The 27,736-nt window shown below is 40.1% G+C and overlaps 1 protein-coding gene across 4 annotated transcripts in view; it reads left to right on the top strand.

Annotated features, from left to right (window-relative positions):
- Window positions 1–27,736, top strand: part of LOC128643977 (gelsolin-related protein of 125 kDa-like) — a 117,490-nt gene that overhangs the window by 34,181 nt on the left and 55,573 nt on the right. For all 4 annotated transcript variants that reach the window (XM_053696743.1, XM_053696746.1, XM_053696744.1 and 1 more), the window contains exon 2: window positions 21,621–21,681. In XM_053696743.1, coding sequence (XP_053552718.1) covers window positions 21,621–21,681 — 61 coding nt within the window. The remainder of the gene's footprint in view (window positions 1–21,620; window positions 21,682–27,736) is intronic.

Below are 27,736 nucleotides of genomic sequence, written 5' to 3'. Positions count from 1 at the left end.
ATGCAGATGTAAAAATCTTAGCTAAAATGCCTCCTTGCATCTGGAAAGTCCTTGCATAAAGGGGCAGTAAACTGGAATGTAATATATATATATATATATATATATAATGCATATCAAAAGGGCATCTACCATTTGTGTATTGAGGAGGAAACATTTCTGCATGGTTTTAAATATAGAATTTCTACAGCATTGTCAAATAATCATAAATACACTGCTGCTAAAAAAAAAAATGTTTTTATGGACCCCTAGCCCCACCAAACAACTACTACCACACTGAAGTTACAATCCAAAATTGCACAAAGTAATACAAAACATTTACTAAGTAATTACTACCTCCTCTGCAAATGAAAGTGATCAGCCGTCTGACTCAGGCACACACTGTACAAAGTGCCAAGTCTGTCTCACACTGCGCATAGTGGTTTAGTGCACACTAAGAAATCCTCTCAAATGCTAATACTTTACTCCTTGTAATAACATTTCTCATGCTCAATTAACACTCTGCTGTAGTACCCACTGGTGGCTGCCCAAATTTAAAAAAAAAAATAAAATTTTTTTTTTTTAGTTCTTGCCTCATGGGGCCCCCCTGGCTCATTGGGCCCCTGACAGGAGTCACCCCTGTCACCCCCTGGTGGCGGCCCTGGCCACGGGTACCCACCGCCCTAGTGCCTGTCTATATAGCTATTAGTAGCTTCCTCATCAATTTTCCCTATATTGAGTAGCCTATCTTGCCTGATCGGCGACTATCATCCTCTAAAACTTCTCTACCTTTCTTTCTACCTTATTCTTGTATTACCTTTAACTATCCAGTAAAACCAGATCTTCTGGAACGTAGGCCCTGTGTCCTGTATACATGCTGCTGTCTCATACATCGAATAGACCATCTGTATTCTAGTTAAAACCTCTGTCCACATCGGTATCTCATTTTTCCAGTATTTAGCTATAGCTATTCTTGTGGTGGTACAGAGGATTCTAATAAAAGTGTTGATATGTGGATTTAGTCTCGGAACCGTCTCGTGCAACAGTGCCTGGGCCGGTGTAAGCGAGATCTGTTCGTCTAATAATGTGCTCAACAGTGCAGATAATTCCCTCCATATGTTCTGGACTTTAGGGCAGTCCCACCACATATGAAAATATGATCCCCTAACCCTACACCCTCTATAACAGTGGCTAGTGCCTCCTGGTGTCATATGAATTGTTTTCACTGGTGTTAAGTACCATCTAAAGGTTGTCTTCAGTACGTTCTCTCTGAGGTCTGCACTAATAAGGCCCCTGCTAGCGTAGTGGAATATATCTTTCCATTCGTCGATTGTATACTCCTTTGCAATATCCCCCTCCCAATTTAGTAGTAGTGTACTTTTAGTTGAGTATTTATTTTCCTGTAGTGATATGTATAATCTAGAGATTGCTTTCTTGGGTCTGTTAACTGCTGTACATAAATTTTCGAGAGTCGTCCTTTGACTATGTGACATGGCCCTAGCAATGTATGTTTGTATAGCTGATATGACCTGTAGGTAGAGGAACCAGTGTATCTGAATAGGCTCTAGTTTTTGTCTAATTTGCGTGAAGGTCAGCAATTTACCTTGTGCCTGCAAATCCGCCACCCTGTATAAGCCTTTATTTTCCCATTTCTTTATATGGTATCTAAACTCCTCGTTTATCAAATATTTTAGTGGCATTATTAGGTGTTGTTTAGGAATTAGCTTCCCTATCTGCTGGACCTTAGTCCATTGTTTCTTAGTCATTTGCGTAATTTTATTTTGATAGGCTTTCGGATCTTTGGTCTGTACCGTACCCCATATAATATCGTCAGGTTCTTCCATCCCCCCATGGTTGCCTCCAAGGCAGGCCAGAGAACATCTCTCTGTCGTCTACCAAGTATTGAGTTCTGCGCCAGTCTTGCTGCTATGTAGTAATGTCATCTTTATTTTTAAAGGGACATATATGTTCTAATATGTAAGTTGCTTATGTGTTTAACCTTTGCAAATGGGTTAAACACATAGTTAAAACCAGCTCCAAGGCAGAAATGCACTACTGGGACCTAGGTGAACATATCTAGTGAACCAATGACAAGAGGCACATGTGTGCAGCGGCCAATCATCAGCTAGCTCTTATCAACAATGGACAATAGCGGAGCAAACTAAATTTGATAACAGAAGTAAAATCACATTCTCTGTCTGACTTATGTCAAGGCCAGAATAGGTAACAGTGATATGAAATACACATAAAAAACAAATGTTTCACAGATCTGGTATTTCTATTGTATATAATGGAAACTATTTTGAAGCCCAGCATAATGTTGTATAATGTTACTGATCTAGTCCTAGTAGGTTATGCGACAATCACTGTAGTGAAATTGTTACTTGTGGTATCAGAAGCTATTTATCAAATCAAAAGAGATTAACAGTGAATTATTCCCCTTTCCACTGTGAGTCACTTGCAATTAAAAGGTTAACACATCTCGTTTTCAGTCTGATTCTCAAAAATGTACCAGCATGGAGAGAATTATCAGCTTATTTTACTGAATATTGCCTTTAAAGCAATCCCTGAATGGCCTTGCAATACTGATGCAGTATTTTATAGAATCTCACCAGACCCGAGAACTTTAAATTGGGTTGTGAGTAAATAGCAGTAAAAGGGTTAACATATCACATTGTGTGAGTCGATAGAGGGCTTAACACATCTCATTGTGAGTTACAGGAGCATTGGGTTAGGGTAAATCATTTTGTGAGTTATAGGCTATAGAAGGGTTAACATATCACATTGTGTGAGTCGATAGAGGGGTTAACACATCTCATTGTGAGTTACAGGAGCATTGGGTTAAGGCACATCATTTTGTGAGTTATAGGTTATAGAAGGGTTAACATATCACATTGTGTGAGTCGATAGAGGGGTTAATACATCTCATGGTGAGTTACAGGATCATTGGGTTAGGGCACATCAATTTGTGAGTTATAGGCTATAGAAGGGTTAACATATCACATTGGGTTAGGGCACATCATTTTTTGAGTTATAGGCTGTAGAAGGGCCCCAAGGCAGAATATACAGTGATCTGAGATGTCATTGCAGAAAATGCAGCATGTCTGCAGAAAGAACAGGACACATGCAGGAACAGTTAGCGCTTGAACTTTGTAGTGCTGCTCCACATTAGACTGTTCTCTTCAAACAGAGCTGTGCTCTGGCTGCACTGTGTAAGTTTTCCTTAACAAAGTGCATTCAGAGCAAAGTGTTGTTTGAAGTAAACAGTCAAATATGCAGTAGCGCTGCAAAGCATCAACACATTGCTTGTTGACTGTCTCTCAGAGATTTTTGCAAACCCGCCCCCTAGCCTTTCCTAGTCTGCAAAGCTGTTTATTCTGAATGTAAGATGTTAGTATGAGCATTGCATCTTTTTTATTACTACATTTCTATGTTAGACCGAGAGAAAAGGAAACAGATTTATTCAAGAGACATTTTAAAATTAATGTTTTTGTATGCAGCTAATTTGCAATGCAATTATATTATAAAACATTAAAATGCTTTTTTTTTCTGTTAACCAACACATTGCAATTCAAGTGATGCCTTAGTGCAACTGTCTAATTTGAAATTGAATTTTATTTAAAAATGACCTGCAGAAAAATGTTCACAAAAAAAAAATCTCATCGCAAAAAGTGAAGAAAAGTTCTGCCTCTGGGTAGAAGGGTTAACATATCACATTGTGTGAGTCGATAGAGGGGTTAACACATCTCATTGTGAGTTATAGGCTATAGAAGGGTTAACATATCACATTGTGTGAGTCGATAGAGGGGTTAACACATCTCATTGTGAGTTACAGGAGCATTGGGTTAGGGTAAATCATTTTGTGAGTTATAGGTTATAGAAGGGTTAACATATTACATTGTGTAAGTCTATAGAGGGGTTAACACATCTCATTGTGAGTTACAGGAGCATTGGGTTAGGGTAAATCATTTTGTGAGTTATAGGTTATAGAAGGGTTAACATATCACATTGTGTTCCTTGTTATAAAAGGGGTAACACATATTCTGGTGCGAGTCACTAACAGTTAAAGGCATCTCAGTGTGTGAGACACTTGGAACAGAGGGGTTAACACACTGAGTGAGTCACTGGCAAATAAAGGGTTAACAATCACACTGCGTGAGTCACTTGGCCTGGAATTCATCCTTACAAGGCAAAGTGTTCTCGCTCAGTGCTATATGCTCCAGGTCCCTGCTCTTCCCATACGTATCACAGTAGCGTCAGCCCTTGTCTCTCTTTCCCCTGTATCTCCTGAGAGTTGCTCTCCTCCATTAGCACCTCTGTCTCCCAGGTTTGTTTTCTTCACTGTCTAAGCCATTTACTGTTCTCAGTGCCTTACTCTGGTAGTCTCTTGTAGTCTGTCTCTAGCAGTCTCTCTTCTAGTCTGTCTCTAGCAGTCTCTCTTCTAGTCTGTCTCTAGCAGTCTCTCTCCTAGTCTGTCTCTAGCAGTCTCTCTCCTAGTCTGTCTCTAGCAGTCTCTCTCCTAGTCTGTCTCTAGCAGTCTCTCTCCTAGTCTGTCTCTAGCAGTCTCTCTCCTAGTCTGTCTCTAGCAGTCTCTCTCCTAGTCTGTCTCTAGCAGTCTCTCTCCTAGTCTGTCTCTAGCAGTCTCTCTCCTAGTCTGTCTCTAGCAGAGTCTCTCCTAGTCTGTCTCTAGCAGAGTCTCTTCTAGTCTGTCTCTAGCAGTCTCTCTCCTAGTCTGTCTCTAGCAGTCTCTCTCCTAGTCTGTCTCTAGCAGTCTCTCTCCTAGTCTGTCTCTAGCAGTCTCTCTTCTAGTCTGTCTCTAGCAGTCTCTCTTCTAGTCTGTCTCTAGCAGTCTCTTCTAGTCTGTCTCTAGCAGTCTCTTCTAGTCTGTCTCTAGCAGTCTCTCTCCTAGTCTGTCTCTAGCAGTCTCTCTCCTAGTCTGTCTCTATCAGTCTCTTCTAGTCTGTCTCTAGCAGTCTCTCTTCTAGTCTGTCTCTAGCAGTCTCTTCTAGTCTGTCTCTAGCAGTCTCTTCTAGTCTGTCTCTAGCAGTCTCTTCTAGTCTGTCTCTAGCAGTCTCTTCTAGTCTGTCTCTAGCAGTCTCTCCTAGTCTGTCTCTAGCAGTCTCTCTTCTAGTCTGTCTCTAGCAGTCTCTATCCTAGTCTGTCTCTAGCAGTCTCTATCCTAGTCTGTCTCTAGCAGTCTCTCTCCTAGTCTGTCTCTAGCAGTCTCTCTTCTAGTCTGTCTCTAGCAGTCTCTCTCCTAGTCTGTCTCTAGCAGTCTCTCTCCTAGTCTGTCTCTATCAGTCTCTCTCCTAGTCTGTCTCTATCAGTCTCTCTCCTAGTCTGTCTCTAGCAGTCTCTCTCCTAGTCTGTCTCTAGCAGTCTCTATCCTAGTCTGTCTCTAGCAATCTATCTCCTAGTCTGTCTCTAGCAGTCTCTTCTAGTCTGTCTCTAGCAGTCTCTCTTCTAGTCTGTCTCTAGCAGTCTCTCTTCTAGTCTGTCTCTAGCAGTCTCTCTTCTAGTCTGTCTCTAGCAGTCTCTCTTCTAGTCTGTCTCTAGCAGTCTCTTCTAGTCTGTCTCTAGCAGTCTCTTCTAGTCTGTCTCTAGCAGTCTCTCTCCTAGTCTGTCTCTAGCAGTCTCTCTCCTAGTCTGTCTCTAGCAGTCTCTCTCCTAGTCTGTCTCTAGCAGTCTCTCTTCTAGTCTGTCTCTAGCAGTCTCTCTCCTAGTCTGTCTCTAGTAGTCTCTCTTCTAGTCTGTCTCTAGCAGTCTCTCTTCTAGTCTGTCTCTAGCAGTCTCTCTCCTAGTCTGTCTCTAGCAGTCTCTCTCCTAGTCTGTCTCTAGCAGTCTCTCTCCTAGTCTGAATCTCGCAGTCTCTCTCCTAGGGGGATATTTATCTAAGGTCTGGCGGACCTGATCCGACAGTGCGGATCAGGTCCGCCAGACCTTGCTGAATGCGGAGAGCAATACACTCTCTGTATTCAGCATTGCACCAGCAGCTCTTGTGCAGAGCAGGGGGGTGTCAGTCAACCCAATCATACTCGATCAGGTTGGTTTTCGGCGATGTCTGTCCGCCTGCTCATAGCAGGCGGACAGGTTATGGAGCAGCGGTCTTAGACTGCTGCTTCATAATTGCTGTCTCGCCAGAAACCCAGGCCCTCAAGCTCCTTCCTGAGCTTGATAAATGGCCCCCCTAGCCTGAGTCTAGCAGGCTCTCTCCTAGCCTGAGTCTAGCAGGCTCTCTCCTAGCCTGAGTCTAGCAGGCTCTCTCCTAGCCTGAGTCTAGCAGGCTCTCTCCTAGCCTGAGTCTAGCAGGCTCTCTCCTAGCCTGAGTCTAGCAGGCTCTCTCCTAGCCTGAGTCTAGCAGGCTCTCTCCTAGCCTGAGTCTAGCAGGCTCTCTCCTAGCCTGAGTCTAGCAGGCTCTCTCCTAGCCTGAGTCTAGCAGGCTCTCTCCTAGCCTGAGTCTAGCAGGCTCTCTCCTAGCCTGAGTCTAGCAGGCTCTCTCCTAGCCTGAGTCTAGCAGGCTCTCTCCTAGCCTGAGTCTAGCAGGCTCTCTCCTAGCCTGAGTCTAGCAGGCTCTCTCCTAGCCTGAGTCTAGCAGGCTCTCTCCTAGCCTGAGTCTAGCAGGCTCTCTCCTAGCCTGAGTCTAGCAGGCTCTCTCCTAGCCTGAGTCTAGCAGGCTCTCTCCTAGCCTGAGTCTAGCAGGCTCTCTCCTAGCCTGAGTCTAGCAGGCTCTCTCCTAGCCTGAGTCTAGCAGGCTCTCTCCTAGCCTGAGTCTAGCAGGCTCTCTCCTAGCCTGAGTCTAGCAGGCTCTCTCCTAGCCTGAGTCTAGCAGGCTCTCTCTCCTAGCCTGAGTCTCGCAGGCGCTCTCTCCTAGCCTGAGTCTCGCAGGCGCTCTCTCCTAGCCTGAGTCTCGCAGGCTCTCTCTCTCTCCTAGCCTGAGTCTCGCAGGCTCTCTCTCTCTCCTAGCCTGAGTCTAGCAGGCTCTCTCTCTCTCCTAGCCTGAGTCTAGCAGGCTCTCTCTCTCTCCTAGCCTGAGTCTAGCAGGCTCTCTCTCTCTCCTAGCCTGAGTCTAGCAGGCTCTCTCTCTCTCCTAGCCTGAGTCTAGCAGGCTCTCTCTCTCCTAGCCTGAGTCTAGCAGGCTCTCTCTCTCCTAGCCTGAGTCTAGCAGGCTCTCTCTCTCCTAGCCTGAGTCTAGCAGGCTCTCTCTCTCCTAGCCTGAGTCTAGCAGGCTCTCTCTCTCCTAGCCTGAGTCTAGCAGGCTCTCTCTCTCCTAGCCTGAGTCTAGCAGGCTCTCTCTCTCCTAGCCTGAGTCTAGCAGGCTCTCTCTCTCCTAGCCTGAGTCTAGCAGGCTCTCTCTCTCCTAGCCTGAGTCTAGCAGGCTCTCTCTCTCCTAGCCTGAGTCTAGCAGGCTCTCTCTCTCCTAGCCTGAGTCTAGCAGGCTCTCTCTCTCCTAGCCTGAGTCTAGCAGGCTCTCTCTCTCCTAGCCTGAGTCTCGCAGGCGCTCTCTCCTAGCCTGAGTCTCGCAGGCGCTCTCTCTCTCCTAGCCTGAGTCTAGCAGGCTCTCTCTCTCTCCTAGCCTGAGTCTAGCAGGCTCTCTCTCTCTCCTAGCCCGAGTCTAGCAGGCTCTCTCTCTCTCCTAGCCTGAGTCTAGCAGGCTCTCTCTCTCTCCTAGCCTGAGTCTAGCAGGCTCTCTCTCTCTCCTAGCCTGAGTCTAGCAGGCTCTCTCTCTCTCCTAGCCTGAGTCTAGCAGGCTCTCTCTCTCTCCTAGCCTGAGTCTAGCAGGCTCTCTCTCTCTCCTAGCCCGAGTCGCCATATAATGTGAGGGGACACCTGGTCATTAGTTTCATAAAGGATCCCTTGCTATCAGTCTGGTAGCTGCTAATCATTGCTGATCTGATGATGAATTTGTCGGGCTCCCCTCATGCAAAACCAGAAGATGGGACGAAGTATCATGTATTGCAGAGGGCCCTACAGTAGATAAGAAGTACAAATTCAGGAATTATTTAAATTGAAACTTTATAAGAATTGTCATAATCGGCCATATCAGATAACTGATATATTGTTTGTGTCCAACTCAGTAGTTAGACAGCTATAACTAAAGAAAACAAACAATTATTAGTTTGATTTTAAGCCACACCCCTAACTGTGTCCGCAGTTCCAGCCTGCCCCAAATGTTGCACTCAGGGTAAAATGTCTCAAGCTGTATTCACAGCTTCGGACACATTGTGGTGCAGGGTCACATGAGTTAGCGCCTGCAACCACACGTTTTATTTAAGCTTTAATTTAAATGTCTAACCATCCACTTGTAATACTAGAATGTGCGTTATTGTTTGTGCGATGGGTGCAACAGACAAGCACCCTATTTACTCGCACTCTAGCCCTTTATAGGCAGAATGATAGTTGAGTGTAATGTCTCAGTGTTAAACAAATGTAAAATTGTGAATTTAATTTAAAGTAACATTGCAGTTTAAAGGGACACTGTACATGCATATATTCTCAATTATCCATTTTATTTGCTCTAGTGTATTTAACTTTTCACATATTACTCTTTTAGCTTTATTTTGTCTTTTCAAATAACTGCTTTTGGCTATTGAAAACGCCAACCAACATTGAAAATTTGAATACTGCGGTATTCTCTATAAAAAACAACCACAACAATGATGCAAATAAGAGGCTGTGACAAAAATCAACCTCCCAGTTAGTGTGAGAAATTGACCAGCCCAATTGAAATGATGTTCCTGCAGCATCTTTGAATACAATAAACTCTTATCAGCTGCCAGGGGACATTATACACTAGATTTTCCTTTGCATAAATGTTTTGTAGATGATCTACTGGGAGTGTTTTTGTAGCAATGAATACTCCTAACCAAGCCCCAAAGTATCAGATGTAGACGCATGTTTACAGACTCCTGCTTGCTCTGGTTTGCGTAATAGATCTTTTCATATGTAGGGGAGGGGGGAGTGTCTTCTCTTCCTGATTTCTCACCCCCTTTCACTTGGTGTCCCAGCCTAACTTCATCAACTGTGCTAAACTAGGAACTAAACTAGAAGTACATTTTTAAAAGGTTTTATACTGGATTTTTAGATCAGCATCTGTGCATATCCTTCTTTATACAAAATAACATACAAACTAGAAAGTGCAAAGTTTAAATGCAATAAAATGTAATCTGAAGTGTAAAGTGATATAATATAGAAAGCACAAAGTGTAAATGCAGCAGAACTGTCATGTCATGCAGAGCTATATTGCACAGGGCTTGTCTCTCCTTCACATACAGAAATGCAGAGAACTAAGGCAAAATCTTCCTTTTGAAAATGTCACTAGGGATCTCGCAGTGCTGGAGGATCGTTTTAGATCATTTCACCTGAGTAGAGAGGTTTTGAATATCAGGGCCTAAGTGAGCCATCTAACCAGTCTTCCCATGTTTTATTTTTTCTGCAGTCAGATTTCTAGTATTTGTATTCGCTTATTGTACACAGAAACAATAACCAGAGAGGTGGGAGGAAGGAATGTGCCAGGGTGGGTGTAAGGAGGAGAGAGAAAAGAGGAAAGAATGTGAAACCTAATGAATGAGAAAGGAGAACTGTGACATTGCATGAGAACAAAATGGAGGGCAAGTGATAGATGAAACAGCGAAAGACACAAGAATAGAATGTGAGATTATAAAACGGAGGCAGAAAATTAGAGAGAGGATGATAGTGAGAGATTAAAGGGACACTGAACCCACATTTTTTCTTTTGTGATTCAGATAGAGCATGAAATTTTAAGCAACTTTCTTATTTACTCCTATTATCAAATTTTCTTCATTCTCTTGGTATCTTTCTTTGAAATGCAAGAATGTAAGTTTAGATGCCGGCCCATTTTTGGTGAACAACCTGGGTTGTCCTTGCTGATTGGTGGATAAATTCATCCACCAATAAAAAAGTGCTGTCCAGAGTTCTAAACCCCAAAAAAACTTAGATACCTTTTTCAAATAAAGATAGCAAGAGAATGAAGAAACAATTATAATAGGAGTAAATTAGAAAGTTGCTTAAAATTGCATGCTCTATCTGAATCACGAAAGAAAATTTTTTGGTTCAGTGTCCTTTTAATAGAATATGGTGACACGGGCCTTGATTCATTAATTTACGGCAGCTGTGTTTGCAACAATGTTTTTGTAACAATGTTATAAATATAGTGCTTTAAAACGTGTGCACTGTAAATTGAAAAGCTTAAAAAACAAAATGCTTTGAATCACGTAAGTTTTAAATAACACAAATTGAACAAATCTGCTTTAATCTCTTACAGTTCCTCTCTCCAGTGTGCTACAAATCCATACTTTTACCCCCCCCCTTTTTTAATGAAGTTATTGACTGGGTGGTGCAGCCAATCAGATGCTGTATTGTTGGCTCATATATATATATATAGAAAGAAATCATGTAAAATCTTTGGGATTTTTTTTAGATCTTGTATTGTAATGTAGGAGTAAAAAAAAATGTAGAAACACAAATGTTATCTTTAAGGGCCTCACCGTACTGATGAGACCTGAGCGACGAGTTTTGAATATCTGGCTCATAGTAGTAAGGTGCACTCCTACAGCCTCCTCTATTCAGTTTCTACCAGCACAAGAAGTCACTAAAGCACTTGAGACTCAGTGTTTACGCGATTGTGGTACTGTGTTTGTCAGCCCATGCTCCATAGTTGTGTAGATTTTCACACAAATAATACAACGGAGTATGTACTTTTTTTTTAAAGAGATAGAAAAATAAATAAAACATATTTGCTCACTGCAGACCTTTGGCATTCTAGTTGTCAATTTGTTGAGGTAATCTGAAGAGATTTCACCCCATGCTTCCTGAAGCACTTCCCACAAGTTTGATTTGCTTGATGGGCAGTTGTTACATACTATATGGTCAAGCTGCTCCCACAACAGCTAAATAGGCTTGAGATCTGTTGACCGAGTGGGACCCTCCATTAAAGACTGAATACCAACTGACTGCTTCTTCCCTAAATAGTTCTTGCATAGTTTCGAGCTGTGCTTTGGGTCATTGTCCTGTTGTTGGAGGAAATTGGCTCCAATCAAGCTCCGTCCACATGGTATGGCCTGGTGTTGCAAAATGGAGTGATAGCCTTCCTTCTTCAAGGTCCCTTTTATCCTGTATAAATCTTCCACTTTACTAACACCAAAGTACTCCCCAGACCATCACATGGCCTCCACCATGCTTGACAGATAGCGTCAAGAACTCCTCCAGCATCTTTTCATTTGGCGTGCATCTCACAAATGTGCTTCTTTGTGATCCAAACACCTCAAACTTAGATTTGTCTGTCCATAACGCTTTTTTTTCTGATCTTCCTCTTTCTAGTGTCTGTGTTCTTTTTCCCATCTTAATCTGTTCTTTTAATTGGCCAGTCTGAGATATTATTTTTTTTCTTTGCAACTCTGCCTAGAAGGCCAGCATTCAGGAGTCGCCTCTTCAATGTTGACGTTGAGACTGGTGTTTTGTGGGTACTATTTACTGAAGCTGCCAGTTGAGGACCTGGGAGGCATCCGTTTCTCATACTAGACACTCTAGTGTGTTTGTCCTTTTTGCTCAGTTGTGCACGAGGCCTCCCAATCCTCTTTCTATTCTGGTTAGAGACATTTTGCCTTCATTTCTCAGAACAAGAATAGACTGACGAGTCTTTGTTTCTGGCCATATTGAGCCTGTAATCGAACCCACAATTGCTGATGCTCCAGATACTCAACTAGTCTAACGAAGGACAGTTTTATTGCTTCTTTAATCAGCAGAACAGTTTTCAGCTGTACTAACACAATTGCAAAGGGGATTTCTAATGATCAATTAGACTTTTTAAATGATAAATGTGGATTAGCAAAACAACGTGCCATTGGAACACAGGACAGATGGATGCTGATAACGGGCCTCTGTATGTCTATGTAAATAATAAAAATCAGCAGTTTCTATCTACAATAGTCATTTACAACATTAGCAATGTCTAGAATGTATTTCTGATCAATTTGATGTTATTTTAATGGCAAAAAAAACTTGAGAGAGTGAGAAAAAAATGTGCATACACAATAGTGTTGTAATTGAGATATATATTTTATTATATTTTGCTTCACTTCACATGAACGCAACCAATTCCCAGTATAACGCAACCTGAACAGAGATGTTGGCATTCCTGCAAGGTGTCCTTATTGCAGGGCACCCATATAACCACTCTAATTAAACAAATGTCTTGCTTCAGTAAATGTTTCCCTGGCTGAGCAAGTACAATAGAAACAGCTTAAAATATAACAACGTGAGAACGCGCGGTCAAGATGAAAAGTGCTGCGCAGGTCAGATTTTCTGTATGGTGCCAGGAAGCGGCAACATAGATCACGCAGGCCTTGTGTTTGTCAGTAACAACTGTTATATGGACAGATGAGAGAGGGAAAAAATGTATAATTAGAGAAGAAAACAGAAGTGAACAAATGAGAAAATGAAGATTAGACTGAGATTAAAGAGACATAAACAAAAAAATATTTCTTTCATTATTCTGACAGGAAATACTATTTTAAATCGTTTCCTTCTTTCATCAAATTTGCTGTGTTCTTCTGGTACTCTTTGTTGAAGAGCATAACTAAGAAGGAAGAGTGCTGTATGGGAGCTGTTTGTGCTGCCATTTAGTGCTCCTGCACAAGTATTACATTGATAAAAAGCAGCCTTGTAAAACTGCTGTCATATAGTGCTCAAAACATATGCACCCTCCTGAGCCTACCTACCCTCTATTCAACAAAGGATACAAAGAGAAGAAAGTGAATTTGATAATAAAAATAAATGTGATGTTTTTTTAAAATGTTACACTTAATCTGAATCATAGAGCTGAGATTCTAGAACATTATATAAAGAGAAATATGTTCCAGGTTTGCATTAAGAGACACAGAAGTCTTGACTCGGGTAGAACATACAATTTAACAAAAGAAAACTTCTATGACTATTATCAAATTACCTCCTTCTCCTTTCCATGAGAGTATACTGAGGTAGGCACAGGAGCGTGCACGACTGGAGCACTATATGTATAACATTGTTGCAAACCGCTGCCATATAGTGCTCTAGACGTGCACGCCCCTGTGCTTTCCTTAGTATGCTATAAATGGACTGTAGCATCTTTGTGTCTTGGTTTTAAGGGACTGACTGAGCTCCGCCCAAACACACAAATGGAACACAGGACACGCCCATAACTCGCCCCTCCCACATCCCGTTAATTAGCTAGTAACAATACATAATACTATTAACATTTTTAAAATCGAGATTTTACTCCTAGTTCACACAGTTTGGAATGTAATACAACCTGTATAAAGTGGTGAGAACTGTTATAAAACCTATATGGGAAATTTAATTTGTAATTGCAGTTTTTTAATTGTATTAGTTAATATAGTAGGACTTTTTCAATCCAGTAACAGATAAAAGTACATTTTTTTTTTTTTATCAAGTTTAGTGAATATGGAGAGAGCCCAATGCGTCCGTCTTGTGGTAATGCACAAACACATGGCTTATGGATATGTAATATAAAAAGTCTCAATATAACTACACAATCAACCATGAGTGCAGTGCTAAGGGAATGGTTCTTTAGTGAATACTGTGCAGAGCATCACACAAGTAGCTAGTATATACTGTGCAGACCATCTCACAGGTATCTAGTGAATACTGTGCAGACCATCTCACAGGTTTCTAGTGAATACTGTGCAGACCATCTCACAGGCATCTAGTGAATACTGTGCAGACCATCTCACAGGCATCTAGTGTATACTGTGCAGACCATCTCACAGGCATCTAGTGTATACTGTGCAGACCATCTCACAGGCATCTAGTGAATACTGTGCAGACCATCTCACAGGTATCTAGTAAATACTGTGCAGACCATCTCACAGGTATTCCGAATTGTACAGATCTAACTCCCCCCACATTTTCTTCTATGGCTGTGTGTGTGTATATATATATATATATATATATATATATATATATATATACAGGTGGCCCTCGTTTTACAACGGTTCAATTTACACCGTTTCAGAATAACAACCTTTTTTTCCAGTCATGTGACTGCTATTTAAACGCATTGAGAAGCAGTGCATTTATTAAAATTGCCAGTAGGTGGAGCTGTCCGCTTGTTTTGCAGCAAAGCCAAGCAAGCTGAAAGTAATCAGTTTAACCAGACCTGAGCTATCGAGCAGATTTCAAAGGAACAAGATCCTCCTGTCTATAAATCAGTCCAGATTGGAATGCATAGAAAGAACTGTTTGTAGAAAAGTGCAAGTAAAGTCTGTGTTGTGTGATTATTTTATTAGGTTTATAATGCTGTTTAGCATTTAAAGTCTTCATTTCAAAGCTTTAAAAATAATGTATTAGGTGTTACTTATGACAATTTTGAGAGGGGCCTGGAACCTATCTCCCTCACTTCCCATTGACTTACATTATAAACTGTTTCAATTTACAACGGTTTCGATTTACAACCATTCCTTCTGGAACCTAACCCCAGCGTAAACTGAGGGCTACCTGTGTGTGTGTATGTATATATATATATATATATATATATATATATATATATTGTTGTTGTTGTTGTTTTGGTAGAATGCAAAAGTGCATAGGGATTATCTGCTGGAGCATGCCTAAAAGCTGTGAACTCAGTTGAAATACAATGCCTGTGTCTAAACACTGATAAGGGGGGGGGGGGTGGAGCAGAGTGCTCCAGACAGCATGACTAGTAAAGTATTTTTACTTATTTTTGAAAACTATTTTAAAATACTTGCCATAAATTTGTAATTTTTTTTTTTTATGCAAACTTGTTTTTAATTAATTAGCACTTTTAGGATATGCACAGATCTTAAGCTTTTTTATGGAAATTAAGGATATAAAACTGTGTTTCATTGTTGTAATAAAAAAATCACTAAGCAGTGGGTTTTACTTAATAGAAATCAGTGCAATTTGTATTATTCATCATTTAAAAAAAAAAAAAAAGATTTTACCTTTTATTTTTATTTTCTTTCATGTAATTAGCAAGAGTCCATGAGCTAGTGACGTATGGGGATATACATTCCTACCAGGAGGGGCAAAGTTTCCCAAACCTCAAAATGCCTACAAATACACCCCTCACCACACCCACAAATCAGTTTTACAAACTTTGCCTCCTATGGAGGTGGTGAAGTAAGTTTGTGCTAGATTCTACGTTGATATGCGCTCCGCAGCAGGTTGGAGCCCGGTTTTCCTCTCAGCGTGCAGTGAATGTCAGAGGGATGTGAGGAGAGTATTGCCTATTTGAATGCAGTGATCTCCTTCTACGGGGTCTATTTCATAGGTTCTCTGTTATCGGTTGTAGAGATTCATCTCTTACCTCCCTTTTCAGATCGACGATATACTCTTATATATATATACCATTACCTCTGCTGATTTTCGTTTCAGTACTGGTTTGGCTTTCTACAAACATGTAGATGAGTGTCCTGGGGTAAGTAAGTCTTATTTTCTGTGACACTCTAAGCTATGGTTGGGCACTTTTTTAATAAAGTTCTAAATATATGTATTCAAACATTTATTTGCCTTGACTCAGGAAATTCAACATTCCTTATTTTCAGACAGTCAGTTTCATATTTGGGATAATGCACTTGAATCAATTATTTTTCTTACCTAAAAAATTTGACTTTTTTCCCTGTGGGCTGTTAGGCTCGCGGGGGGCTGAAAATGCTTCATTTTATTGCGTCATTCTTGGCGCGGATTTTTTTGGCGCAAAAAAAAAATAAAAAAAATCTTTCTGTTTCCGGCGTCATACGTGTCGCCGGAAGTTACGTCATTTTTTGACGTTCTTTTGCGCCAAAAATGTCGGCGTTCCGGACGTGGCATCATTTTGGCGCCAAAAGCATTTAGGCGCCAAATAATGTGGGCGTCTTATTTGGCGCTAAAAAAATATGGGCGTCGCTTTTTGTCTCCACATTATTTAAGTCTCATTTTTCTTTGCTTCTGGTTGCTAGAAGCTTGTTCCTTGGCATTTTTTCCCATTCCTGAAACTGTCATTTAAGGAATTTGATCAATTTTGCTTTACATGTTGTTTTTTCTCTTACATATTGCAAGATGTCTCACGTTGCATCTGAGTCAGAAGATACTTCAGGAAAATCGCTGTCTGGTGCTGGAACTACCAAAGCTTAGTGCTGTAAACTTTTGGTAGCTGTTCCTCCAGCTGTTGTTTGTATTAATTGTCATGACAAACTTGTTAATGCAGATAATATTTCCTTTAGTAATGTACCATTACCTGTTGCAGTTCCATCAACATCTAATGTTCAGAATGTTCCTGATAACATAAGAGATTTTGTTTCTGAATCCATCAAGAAGGCTATGTCTGTTATTCCTCCTTCTAGTAAACATAAAAAATCTTTTAAAACTTCTCTTTATACAGATGAATTTTTAAATGAACATCATTCTGATTCTAATGACTCTTCTGGTTCAGAGGATTCTGTCTCAGAGGTTGATGCTGATAAATCTTCATATTTATTTAAAATGGAATTTATTCGTTCTTTACTTAAAGAAGTACTAATTGCTTTAGAAATTGTGGATTCTGGTCCTCTTGATACTAAATCTAAACGTTTAGATAATGTCTTTAAATCTCCTGTGGTTATTCCAGAAGTTTTTCCTGTTCCTGGTGCTATTTCTGAAGTAATTTCCAGAGAATGGAATAATTTGGGTAATTCATTTACTCCTCCTAAACGTTTTAAGCAATTATATCCTGTGCCGTCTGACAGATTAGAATTTTGGGACAAAATCCCTAAAGTTGATGGGGCTATTTCTACCCTTGCTAAACGTACTACTATTCCTACGTCAGATGGTACTTCCTTTAAGGATCCTTTAGATAGGAAAATTGAATCCTTTCTAAGAAAAGCTTATCTGTGTTCAGGTAATCTTCTTAGACCTGCTATATCATTGGCTGATGTTGCTGCAGCTTCAACTTTTTGGTTGGAAACTTTAGCGCAACAAGTAACAGATCATGATTCTCATAATATTATTATTCTTCTTCAACATGCTAATAATTTTATCTGTGATGCCATTTTTGATATTATCAGAGTTGATGTCGGGTTTATGTCTCTAGCTATTTTAGCTAGAAGAGCTTTATGGCTTAAAACTTGGAATGCTGATATGTCTTCTAAATCGACTCTACTTTCCATTTCTTTCCAGGGTAACAAATTATTTGGTTCTCAGTTGGATTCTATTATCTCAACTGTTACTGGTGGGAAAGGAACTTTTTTACCACAGGATAAAAAATCTAAAGGTAAAAACAGGTCTAATAATCGTTTTCGTTCCTTTCGTTTCAACAAAGAACAAAAGCCTGATCCTTCATCCTCAGGAGCAGTTTCAGTTTGGAAACCATCTCCAGTCTGGAATAAATCCAAGCCTTCTAGAAAAGCAAAGCCAGCTTCTAAGTCCACATGAAGGTGCGGCCCTCATTCCAGCTCAGCTGGTAGGATCAATTCTGTTCACAATCTTTGGATTCAGAACATTGTTTCAGAAGGGTACAGAATTGGTTTCAAGATAAGACCTCCTGCAAAGAGATTTTTTCTTTCCCGTGTCCCAGTAAATCCAGTGAAAGCTCAAGCATTTCTGAAATGTGTTTCAGATCTAGAGTTGGCTGGAGTAATTATGCCAGTTCCAGTTCTGGAACAGGGACTGGGGTTTTATTCAAATCTCTTCATTGTACCAAAGAAGGAGAATTCCTTCAGACCAGTTCTGGATCTAAAAATATTGAATCGTTATGTAAGGATACCAACGTTCAAAATGGTAACTGTAAGGACTATCTTGCCTTTTGTTCAACAAGGGCATTATATGTCCACAATAGATTTACAGGATGCATATCTGCATATTCCGATTCATCCAGATCATTATCAGTTCCTGAGATTCTCTTTTCTGGACAAGCATTACCAGTTTGTGGCTCTGCCGTTTGGCCTAGCTACAGCTCCAAGAATTTTTACAAAGGTTCTCGGTGCCCTTCTGTCTGTAATCAGAGAACAGGGTATTGTGGTATTTCCTTATTTGGACGATATCTTGGTACTTGCTCAGTCTTTACATTTAGCAGAATCTCATACGAATCGACTTGTGTTGTTTCTTCAAGATCATGGTTGGAGGATCAATTCACTAAAAAGTTCATTGATTCCTCAGACAAGGGTAACCTTTCTGGGTTTCCAGATAGATTCAGTGTCCATGACTCTGTCTTTGACAGACAAGAGACGTCTAAAATTGATTTCAGCTTGTCGAAACCTTCAGTCTCAATCATTCCCTTCGGTAGCCTTATGCATGGAAATTCTAGGTCTTATGACTGCTGCATCGGGCACGATCCCCTTTGCTCGTTTTCACATGCGACCTCTTCAGCTCTGGTGGTGGACAGATCACCATCGTTTAATTCAGGGGGCTTCTTTTGTTCTTCCGACCTGGACTGTAATTTCAACAGATGCAAGTCTTACAGGTTGGGGAGCTGTGTGGGGATCTCTGACGGCACAAGGAGTTTGGGAATCTCAGGAGGTGAGATTACCGATCAATATTTTGGAACTCCGTGCAATTTTCAGAGCTCTTCAGTCTTGGCCTCTTCTGAAGAGAGAATCGTTCATTTTTTTTCAGACAGACAATGTCACAACTGTGGCATACATCAATCATCAAGGAAGGACTCACAGTCCTCTGGCTATGAAAGAAGTATCTCGAATTCTGGTTTGGGCGGAATCCAGCTCCTGTCTAATCTCTGCGGTTCATATCCCAGGTATAGACAATTGGGAAGCGGATTATCTCAGTCGTCAAACGTTGCATCCGGGCGAATGGTCTCTTCACCCAGAGGTATTTCTTCAGATTGTTCAAATGTGGGAGCTTCCAGAAATAGATCTGATGGCGTCTCATCTAAACAAGAAACTTCCCAGGTATCTGTCCAGATCCCGGGATCCTCAGGCGGAAGCAGTGGATGCATTATCACTTCCTTGGAAGTATCATCCTGCCTATATCTTTCCGCCTCTAGTTCTTCTTCCAAGAGTAATCTCCAAGATTCTGAAGGAATGCTCGTTTGTTCTGCTGGTAGCTCCGGCATGGCCTCACAGGTTTTGGTATGCGGATCTTGTCCGGATGGCCTATTGCCATCCGTGGGCTCTTCCGCTAAGACCAGACCTTCTGTCGCAAGGTCCTTTTTTCCATCAGGATCTCAAATCCTTAAATTTAAAGGTATGGAGATTGAACGCTTGATTCTTGGTCAAAGAGGTTTCTCTGACTCTGTGATTAATACTATGTTACAGGCTCGTAAATCTGTATCTAGAGATATATATTATAGAGTCTGGAAGACTTATATTTCTTGGTGTCTTTCTCATCATTTTTCTTGGCATTCTTTTAGAATTCCGAGAATTTTACAGTTTCTTCAGGATGGTTTAGATAAAGGTTTATCCGCAAGTTCTTTGAAAGGACAAATCTCTGCTCTTTCTGTTCTTTTTCACAGAAAGATTGCTAATCTTCCTGATATTCATTGTTTTGTACAAGCTTTGGTTCGTATAAAACCTGTCATTAAGTCAATTTCTCCTCCTTGGAGTTTGAATTTGGTTCTGGGGGCTCTTCAAGCTCCTCCTTTTGAACCCATGTATTCATTGGACATTAAATTACTTTCTTGGAAAGTTTTGTTCCTTTTGGCGATCTCTTCTGCCAGAAGAGTCTCTGAATTATCTGCTCTTTCTTGTGAGTCTCCTTTTCTGATTTTTCATCAGGATAAGGCGGTGTTGCGAACTTCTTTTGAATTTTTACCTAAGGTTGTGAATTCCAACAACATTAGTAGAGAAATTGTGGTTCCCTCATTATTTCCTAATCCTAAGAATTCTAAGGAGAAATTGTTGCATTCTTTGGATGTTGTTAGAGCTTTGAAATATTATGTTGAAGCTACTAAGTCTTTCCGAAAGACTTCTAGTCTATTTGTTATCTTTTCCGGTTCTAGAAAAGGCCAGAAAGCTTCTGCCATTTCTTTGGCATCTTGGTTGAAATCTTTAATTCATCATGCCTATGTCGAGTCGGGTAAAACTCCGCCTCAAAGGATTACAGCTAATTCTACTAGGTCAGTTTCTACTTCCTGGGCGTTTAGGAATGAAGCTTCGGTTGATCAGATTTGCAAAGCAGCAACTTGGTCCTCTTTGCATACTTTTACTAAATTCTACCATTTTGATGTATTTTCTTCTTCTGAAGCAGTTTTTTGGTAGAAAAGTACTTCAGGCAGCGGTTTCAGTTTGAATATTCTGTTTATGTTTTTCATTAAACTTTATTTTGGGTGTGGATTATTTTCAGCAGGAATTGGCTGTCTTTATTTTATCCCTCCCTCTCTAGTGACTCTTGCGTGGAAAGATCCACATCTTGGGTAGTCATTATCCCATACGTCACTAGCTCATGGACTCTTGCTAATTACATGAAAGAAAACATAATTTATGTAAGAACTTACCTGATAAATTCATTTCTTTCATATTAGCAAGAGTCCATGAGGCCCGCCCTTTTTTTGTGGTGGTTATGATTTTTTTGTATAAAGCACAATTATTCCAATTCCTTATTTTATATGCTTTCGCACTTTTTTCTTATCACCCCACTTCTTGGCTATTCGTTAAACTGATTTGTGGGTGTGGTGAGGGGTGTATTTGTAGGCATTTTGAGGTTTGGGAAACTTTGCCCCTCCTGGTAGGAATGTATATCCCATACGTCACTAGCTCATGGACTCTTGCTAATATGAAAGAAATGAATTTATCAGGTAAGTTCTTACATAAATTATGTTTTTTTAACTTAATTTGTGAAGGGTCCATTACTTCCAGTTACTGTCTCACAAGGCGGCTGGGGTCTCTACTTGAAGGCAAAGGAGACATCTGCTCTAGCTGCAGTATGTTTCTTGCCCATGCTTAATAGAGGGCTTTGCTGCAATAATCATGTGAAAGTTAAGTTTGAAGGGACAGTCTACTTGAAATGTTTTATTGTCTAAAAATATAGATAATCCCTTTTATTACTCAATCACCAGTTTTGCATAACCAGCACAGTTATATTAATACATTTCTTACCTCTATGATTACTTTGTATCTAAGCCTCTGCAGACTGCCCCTTATCTCAGTGCTTTTGACAGACTTGCATTTCAGCCAACCAGTGCTGACTCATAAATAACTCCATGGGAGTAAGCACAATGTTATATATAACACACTGGGAACTAGCACTAAACTGTAAAGAACTGTCAAAATGCACTGAGATAAGAGGCGATTTTCAACGGTTTAGAAATTAGTTTGTCTTATGTTTAGCTTTCAACAAAGAATGCCAAATTTGATGATAAATGTAAATTGGAAGGTTGTTTAAAACTGCATGCCCTATCTGAATCATAAAATCATAACTTTGACTAGACTGTCCCTTTAAGTTCCGTAATGTCTGCTCGCTTACCTAACTAAAGGCAGTGGCTACACTGAGAATTTCTAAGTGCTCATTTAGCAAGAAAACAAGATGTTTGCTGGGTTTTTTTTTTAACACAATCTGTTTCATTGTTTGATTTAACATATTGTTTTATACTAAAGAAGCGCTTTTTTTCCCAAATCCCTTTAAGCACATTAGGTTTAGCAATAAGGTAGTTGTGAAATAAATAAACTTTAGTATTTTACAATGTGGGTTTCTTCTTTTAGGAGGAAGACTGTGAGGCAGAAAGTGATAAAGTACTGAAGATAAGTGAGGCAGACGATGCAGGTAAGTGTGCAGCAATGCAGATCCAGCTTCAAACACTTTCAATTTGAAGAAAAAAAAATGATTTAAGAATAAAACCTTCTTCGTTTTACTATAAATATTCAGGAGAAGACTCAGCTTCAAACTGAAACCAAGTAGATTTTATTTGCCAGCAGTGACCTCCTGAGGCTATAAAGAACAGACTTTATTCTTGCCCCTCCCAGGACTCATAGACGCATAACCGAAATCTCTAACAATGTTATCCGGAAGGGAGTAGCTGACAGCTGTTAAACACATTAACAATAGACAGCAAAGTTATTTTTTATATAAGTGCAGTATATAAACTAACGTGATGTATTACAGCATCAGTGTTAATTTCGTCGACCAAAACTAGACTAAAATGAGTATAAAACTAAAGAAATTCTGATGACTAAAATATGACTAAAACTAAAATGGCATTTTAGTCAAAAGACTATGACTAAAACTAAATCAAAATTTGCTGACAAAAACATTTCATGCAAGGCAATCCATATCTAATTACTGCTCTTTTGTCAAATTTACGAATCTTAATTTTATAAAATTTTAAGATAAATAAAGACACGTTATACACCACAACAGTTAAATCTGTTAAATCTGTATTGCATGTTCAAACCTTAATACCATAAATAAAAACAGGTTAATAAACCTTTACTTCAAAAGTAGATAATGAGTTTGGAAGTTCTAGAGCAGTGCTAATATCATTGCCGAAAATGTTTCGAATCTGTGAACAATTAATTGATTCTTCCTATAGAAATAAGCATAACCCACGAGTATCGGTTTAAGTTATGCTGTGCCTGTGCTAGCTGCAGAAACTTTTTGTTGTGTTGAGTTACTTGATACTTGTTTTAATTATTAACAGAGAACTGATAAAGTTTTGTATTGGGTAATATGTGCAATACAGACAATACAGTTTACAGTTTTTTTTTTTTTATATGTATTTTAAAGTTGCACTTCTGTTTGTTTATGAAACTTGGTTTTATTTAATTTTAAGCTTAATAAAGATGTTATATATCACAACGGCTAAATCTGTGTCTGTATTGCAGGTTTAACCCCTTAATGACAACTGACGTACCAGGTACGTCATGCATTAACTTACAGTTAATGACAATAGACGTACCTGGTACGTCAGTTGTCTAAGAGAGTGCTGGAAGCGATCGCAATCGCTTCCAGCAGCTCTCAGGGTATTGCAGTGATGCCTCCATATGGAGGCATCCTGCAATACCCTTTCAGAAGACTCCGATGCAGAGAGAGCCACTCTGTGGCCCTCTCTGCACCGGTAGCGATTGTGCCGGTTCGTTGGTGGGTGGGAGCGCAACAGGGAGGCGGGTGGGCGGCCCATCGCTACCCGGCATCCGGCTCCTGTAAGTGCAATGTGCACGCCGGGTGCCGGGAGCGTGCGGGGGCGCGCATGCGTGTGCGCGCGCTGGTGCGATTAGCTACCCACACTGACACCAATGAGGAGGGAAGAGGGGGGGAAAAAATAAATATATAAGGATCTGGGAGGGGGTTGGGGTATTGTGGGGGGCTGCTACACTACAGAAAACATTTACAATGGCAATAAAAGATCAAAAAAACACTTTTTTGGGGGGCAAATTGGGTACTGGCAGACAGCTGCCAGTACCCAAGATGGCGGCAATTAGGTAGGGGAGAGGGTTAGAGAGCTGGGGGAGGGGGGATCATGGAGGTTGGGGCTAAGGCAGGAGTCCATCACAGCTAAAACATTTTATTTTTTTTTATTAAAAAAAAGAAAAACTCCTTTTATTTAGTACTGGCAGACTTTCTGCCAGTACTTAAGATGGCGGGGACAATTGTGGGGTGGGGGAGGGAAGAGAACTGTTTGGGAGGGATCAGGGGGTGGGATGTGTCAGGTGGGAGGCTGATCTCTACCCTAAAGCTAAAATTAACCCTGCAAGCTCCCTACAAGCTACCTAATTTAACCCCTTAACTGCTGGGCATAATTTACGTGTGGTGCGCAGCAGCATTTAGCGGCCTTCTACTTACCAAAAAGCAACCCCAAAGCCTTATAAGTCTGCTATTTCTGAACAAAGGGGATCCCAAAGAAGCATTTACAACCATTTGTGCCTTAATTGCAGAAGCTGTTTGTAAATAATTTCAGTGGGAAACCTAAAGTTTGTGACAAAATTTGTGAAAAAGTGAACTTTTTTTTTTATTTGATGACATTTGGCGGTGAAATGGTGGCATGAAATATACCAAAATGGGCCTAGATCAATACTTTGGGTTGTCTTCTAAAAAAAAATATATACATGTCAAGGGATATTCAGGTATTCCTGACAGATATCAGGGTTCCAATGTAACTAGCGCTAATTTTGAAAAAAAGTTGTTTGGAAATAGCAAAGTGCTACTTGTATTTATGGCCCTATAACTTGCAAAAAAAGTAAAGAACATGTAAACATTGGGTATTTCTAAACTCAGGACAAAATTTAGAAACTATTTAGCATAGGTGTTTTTTGGTGATTGTAGATGTGTAACAGATTTTAGGGGTCAAAGTTAGAAAAAGTGTGTTTTTTTCAATTTTTTCCTCATATTTTATATTTTTTTTATAGGAAATTATAAGATATGATGAAAATAATGGTATCCTTAGAAAGTCCATTTAATGGCGAGAAAAACGGTATATAATATGTGTGGGTACAGTAAATGAGTAAGAGGGAAATTACAGCTAAACACAAACACTGCAGAAATGTAAAAATAGCCATTGTCATTAAGGGTAAGAAAATTGAAAAATGGTCCGGTCATTAAGGGGTTAAACCTTAATACCATAAATATTAACAGGTGTTATGTTTACTCCTGGAGTATATAATCAGTTTGCAAATTATAGAGAAACTAGTCCTAAAGCCCGTTCACACGGGCCGTGTTTTATATATATATATATATATATATATATATATATATATACATCCAAAAAGAAAAGCACTCACCGGGTCTTATTCAGCAAAAAATCCTTTTAATTTGTGACGTTTCGGGGTTGCCCCCGTCCTCAGACAACAATTACAGGTATATACATTTACTCACCCTTTATACACAAACAAACCCGCTCCCAAGTGCAATCCCGCCGGCGGCGTACCGGAAGTCAGCTGCCGTGCGCAGAACCCTACGTCACCGGTTGCCATAGCAACCAGGACGCCTCCCGGCGGAATCCCTGTTATAGTAAAACTTAAAAAGTGCATTATTTACAAAGGCTGTATAGGAATCGTTATATGCTGACAAAACAACATGTCGTAATAATGGGCTTAGACATCATGATAATATTAAGTACCAAAACGGGGAAAATTATGCTTTATCCTAACACCGTAACTAACAAAAAAGAGCTAAACAAGCCACTCAATTTACTTTCTATTAGGTCTCTAGCCACTAAACCTACAGAAAAACAAACTATCAAAATCCATGAATCTAGGTTCAGAAAATATAAAAGCCAAAAATAAATAATATAAAAAAAAAAAAAAAATATAGAAATAAAAGCAAATATACTAAAAATAATAATAGATACAAAGAGAACAAAAAGAAAAATCACCAAGTGAAAAATAAATGAAAAAATAAAATGAAATAAAAAATAATACACATATAGAATTAGAAAAAATATAAGGGTGATAGAATCAAGAATAATAAACAATAAAAATAAAAATAAAAATGAAAAATCAAAAGAGAGTGAAAACAAACATAAAAAGAAGAGGAAGAAAACAAAAAGAATAAAAAGAGGAGAAATAAAGGAAGAACCAAGAAACATGCAACAAGATGATATCAAAAAGAGGTATTTTACAAAAAGCAATGCCAATCTAAGTTGACATTCAGGCCCCTGGGGGCCATGGTGCCCAGATTGTAAATCCATTTAGATTCTCGCTGTAGTAGTATTCTACCTCTGTCACCCCCTCTTGTAAGAGGGGGCACATGATCAATGATGATATACTTTAGATCAGCAACTGAATGTTTCAATAGGGCAAAATGCCTGGCCACTGGTTGCTCAGAGTCGCCACGATCAATAGCTGTTCTTATCGCTGATCTGTGGTTGGCCATTCTTGTACGAAGATCGTCCACAGTTTTCCCCACATAAAACAAACCGCATACACAGTGTAACAAATACACTATGTATTTGGTTGTACATGTGACCCGATGTCTGATGCTGTAAGTCCTATTCTTGTAGGGATGTCTAAACACTTTACCAGTTGTTAATCCATTGCATGTTGTACATCCTAAGCAGCGGTAACAACCAGGTTTAGATTGCAACCAGGTCTCTTTCATATAACAGCCCCTGGGGTCTGTCTTGACAAGCTGGATATGGAAACCCCCCCAGGGAGACCTATAGTCTCGGCTATAGGCTCATTGCTTCAGCCAATTGCTATCTATTTGGACAACATACTCCAACCATTAGTCAGGAGTATGGATTCTTTCCTCTTGGATTCAAGCGCTATGATAAGAAGACTCAGCACCATTAATGATATACAAGAGGATACCCTGCTGGTCACTATGGACGTGACCAGCTTGTATACAATAATACCTCACAATGAGGGAATAGCGGCAGTATGCAGGCAATTGGCCAAATACCCGTATGTGGGTCCACCCGTTGATGTAATCCAGGAACTTCTAACAGCATGCTTGGAGATGAATTACTTTCGGTTCGAGAAGGAATTTTACCTGCAAATTGCGGGGACCGCCATGGGGTCAAATGTGGCACCCACATATGCCAACTTGTTCATGGCAGAATTCGAAACGAGAGGAACAACACTATTCCAGGATGACAGAATCTCCCATTACAAAAGATATATAGATGACCTCTTCTTGATATGGCGTGGTACAGAGGAAGATTTACTATTATGGTTTACAAGTGTCAATGCAGCACATCCAACTATTAAATTCAAACTGACGTACAACAGCTCGAGTGTGGATTTTTTGGACCTGAGAATTTTTAAGAAAGAAGGTCGACTATGCACGACACTATACACAAAAGAAACAGACCGTAATTCTCTACTACATGCCCACAGCTGCCACCCTCCAGCCCTCAAACGTGCTCTACCTTTATCACAATTCAAGAGAACAGCAAGGAACAATACCATAGCTGATCTTCGGGAACAACAAATGCACACTATGGAATCACGTTTCATTCAGAGGGGGTACAATAAACAAGATCTAGCACTACAGAAGATGGATACATTGAAGCTACAGCAGGAGGATCTACTAACCTACAAGGAAACATCTTTGGAAGATAATAGAATGACGTTCTCCACAACCTTTGATGACAAACCAGCTATTGCTGAGAGCATACGTAAACATTGGTCTCTTATATCTTCAGACCCGGATCTACCGTTTGAGGGGACAGCACCTCCTAGAATGGGATATCGGAGAGCGAGGTCTTTAAGAGACCAGCTTGTCAAGACAGACCCCAGGGGCTGTTATATGAAAGAGACCTGGTTGCAATCTAAACCTGGTTGTTACCGCTGCTTAGGATGTACAACATGCAATGGATTAACAACTGGTAAAGTGTTTAGACATCCCTACAAGAATAGGACTTACAGCATCAGACATCGGGTCACATGTACAACCAAATACATAGTGTATTTGTTACACTGTGTATGCGGTTTGTTTTATGTGGGGAAAACTGTGGACGATCTTCGTACAAGAATGGCCAACCACAGATCAGCGATAAGAACAGCTATTGATCGTGGCGACTCTGAGCAACCAGTGGCCAGGCATTTTGCCCTATTGAAACATTCAGTTGCTGATCTAAAGTATATCATCATTGATCATGTGCCCCCTCTTACAAGAGGGGGTGACAGAGGTAGAATACTACTACAGCGAGAATCTAAATGGATTTACAATCTGGGCACCATGGCCCCCAGGGGCCTGAATGTCAACTTAGATTGGCATTGCTTTTTGTAAAATACCTCTTTTTGATATCATCTTGTTGCATGTTTCTTGGTTCTTCCTTTATTTCTCCTCTTTTTATTCTTTTTGTTTTCTTCCTCTTCTTTTTATGTTTGTTTTCACTCTCTTTTGATTTTTCATTTTTATTTTTATTTTTATTGTTTAT

This window comes from Bombina bombina, unplaced genomic scaffold (assembly GCF_027579735.1).
Source record: "Bombina bombina isolate aBomBom1 unplaced genomic scaffold, aBomBom1.pri scaffold_469, whole genome shotgun sequence".
NCBI lineage: Eukaryota > Metazoa > Chordata > Amphibia > Anura > Bombinatoridae > Bombina > Bombina bombina.
Note: the sequence above shows the minus strand (reverse complement) of the source record. Positions and strands in the feature narration are given on the sequence as shown.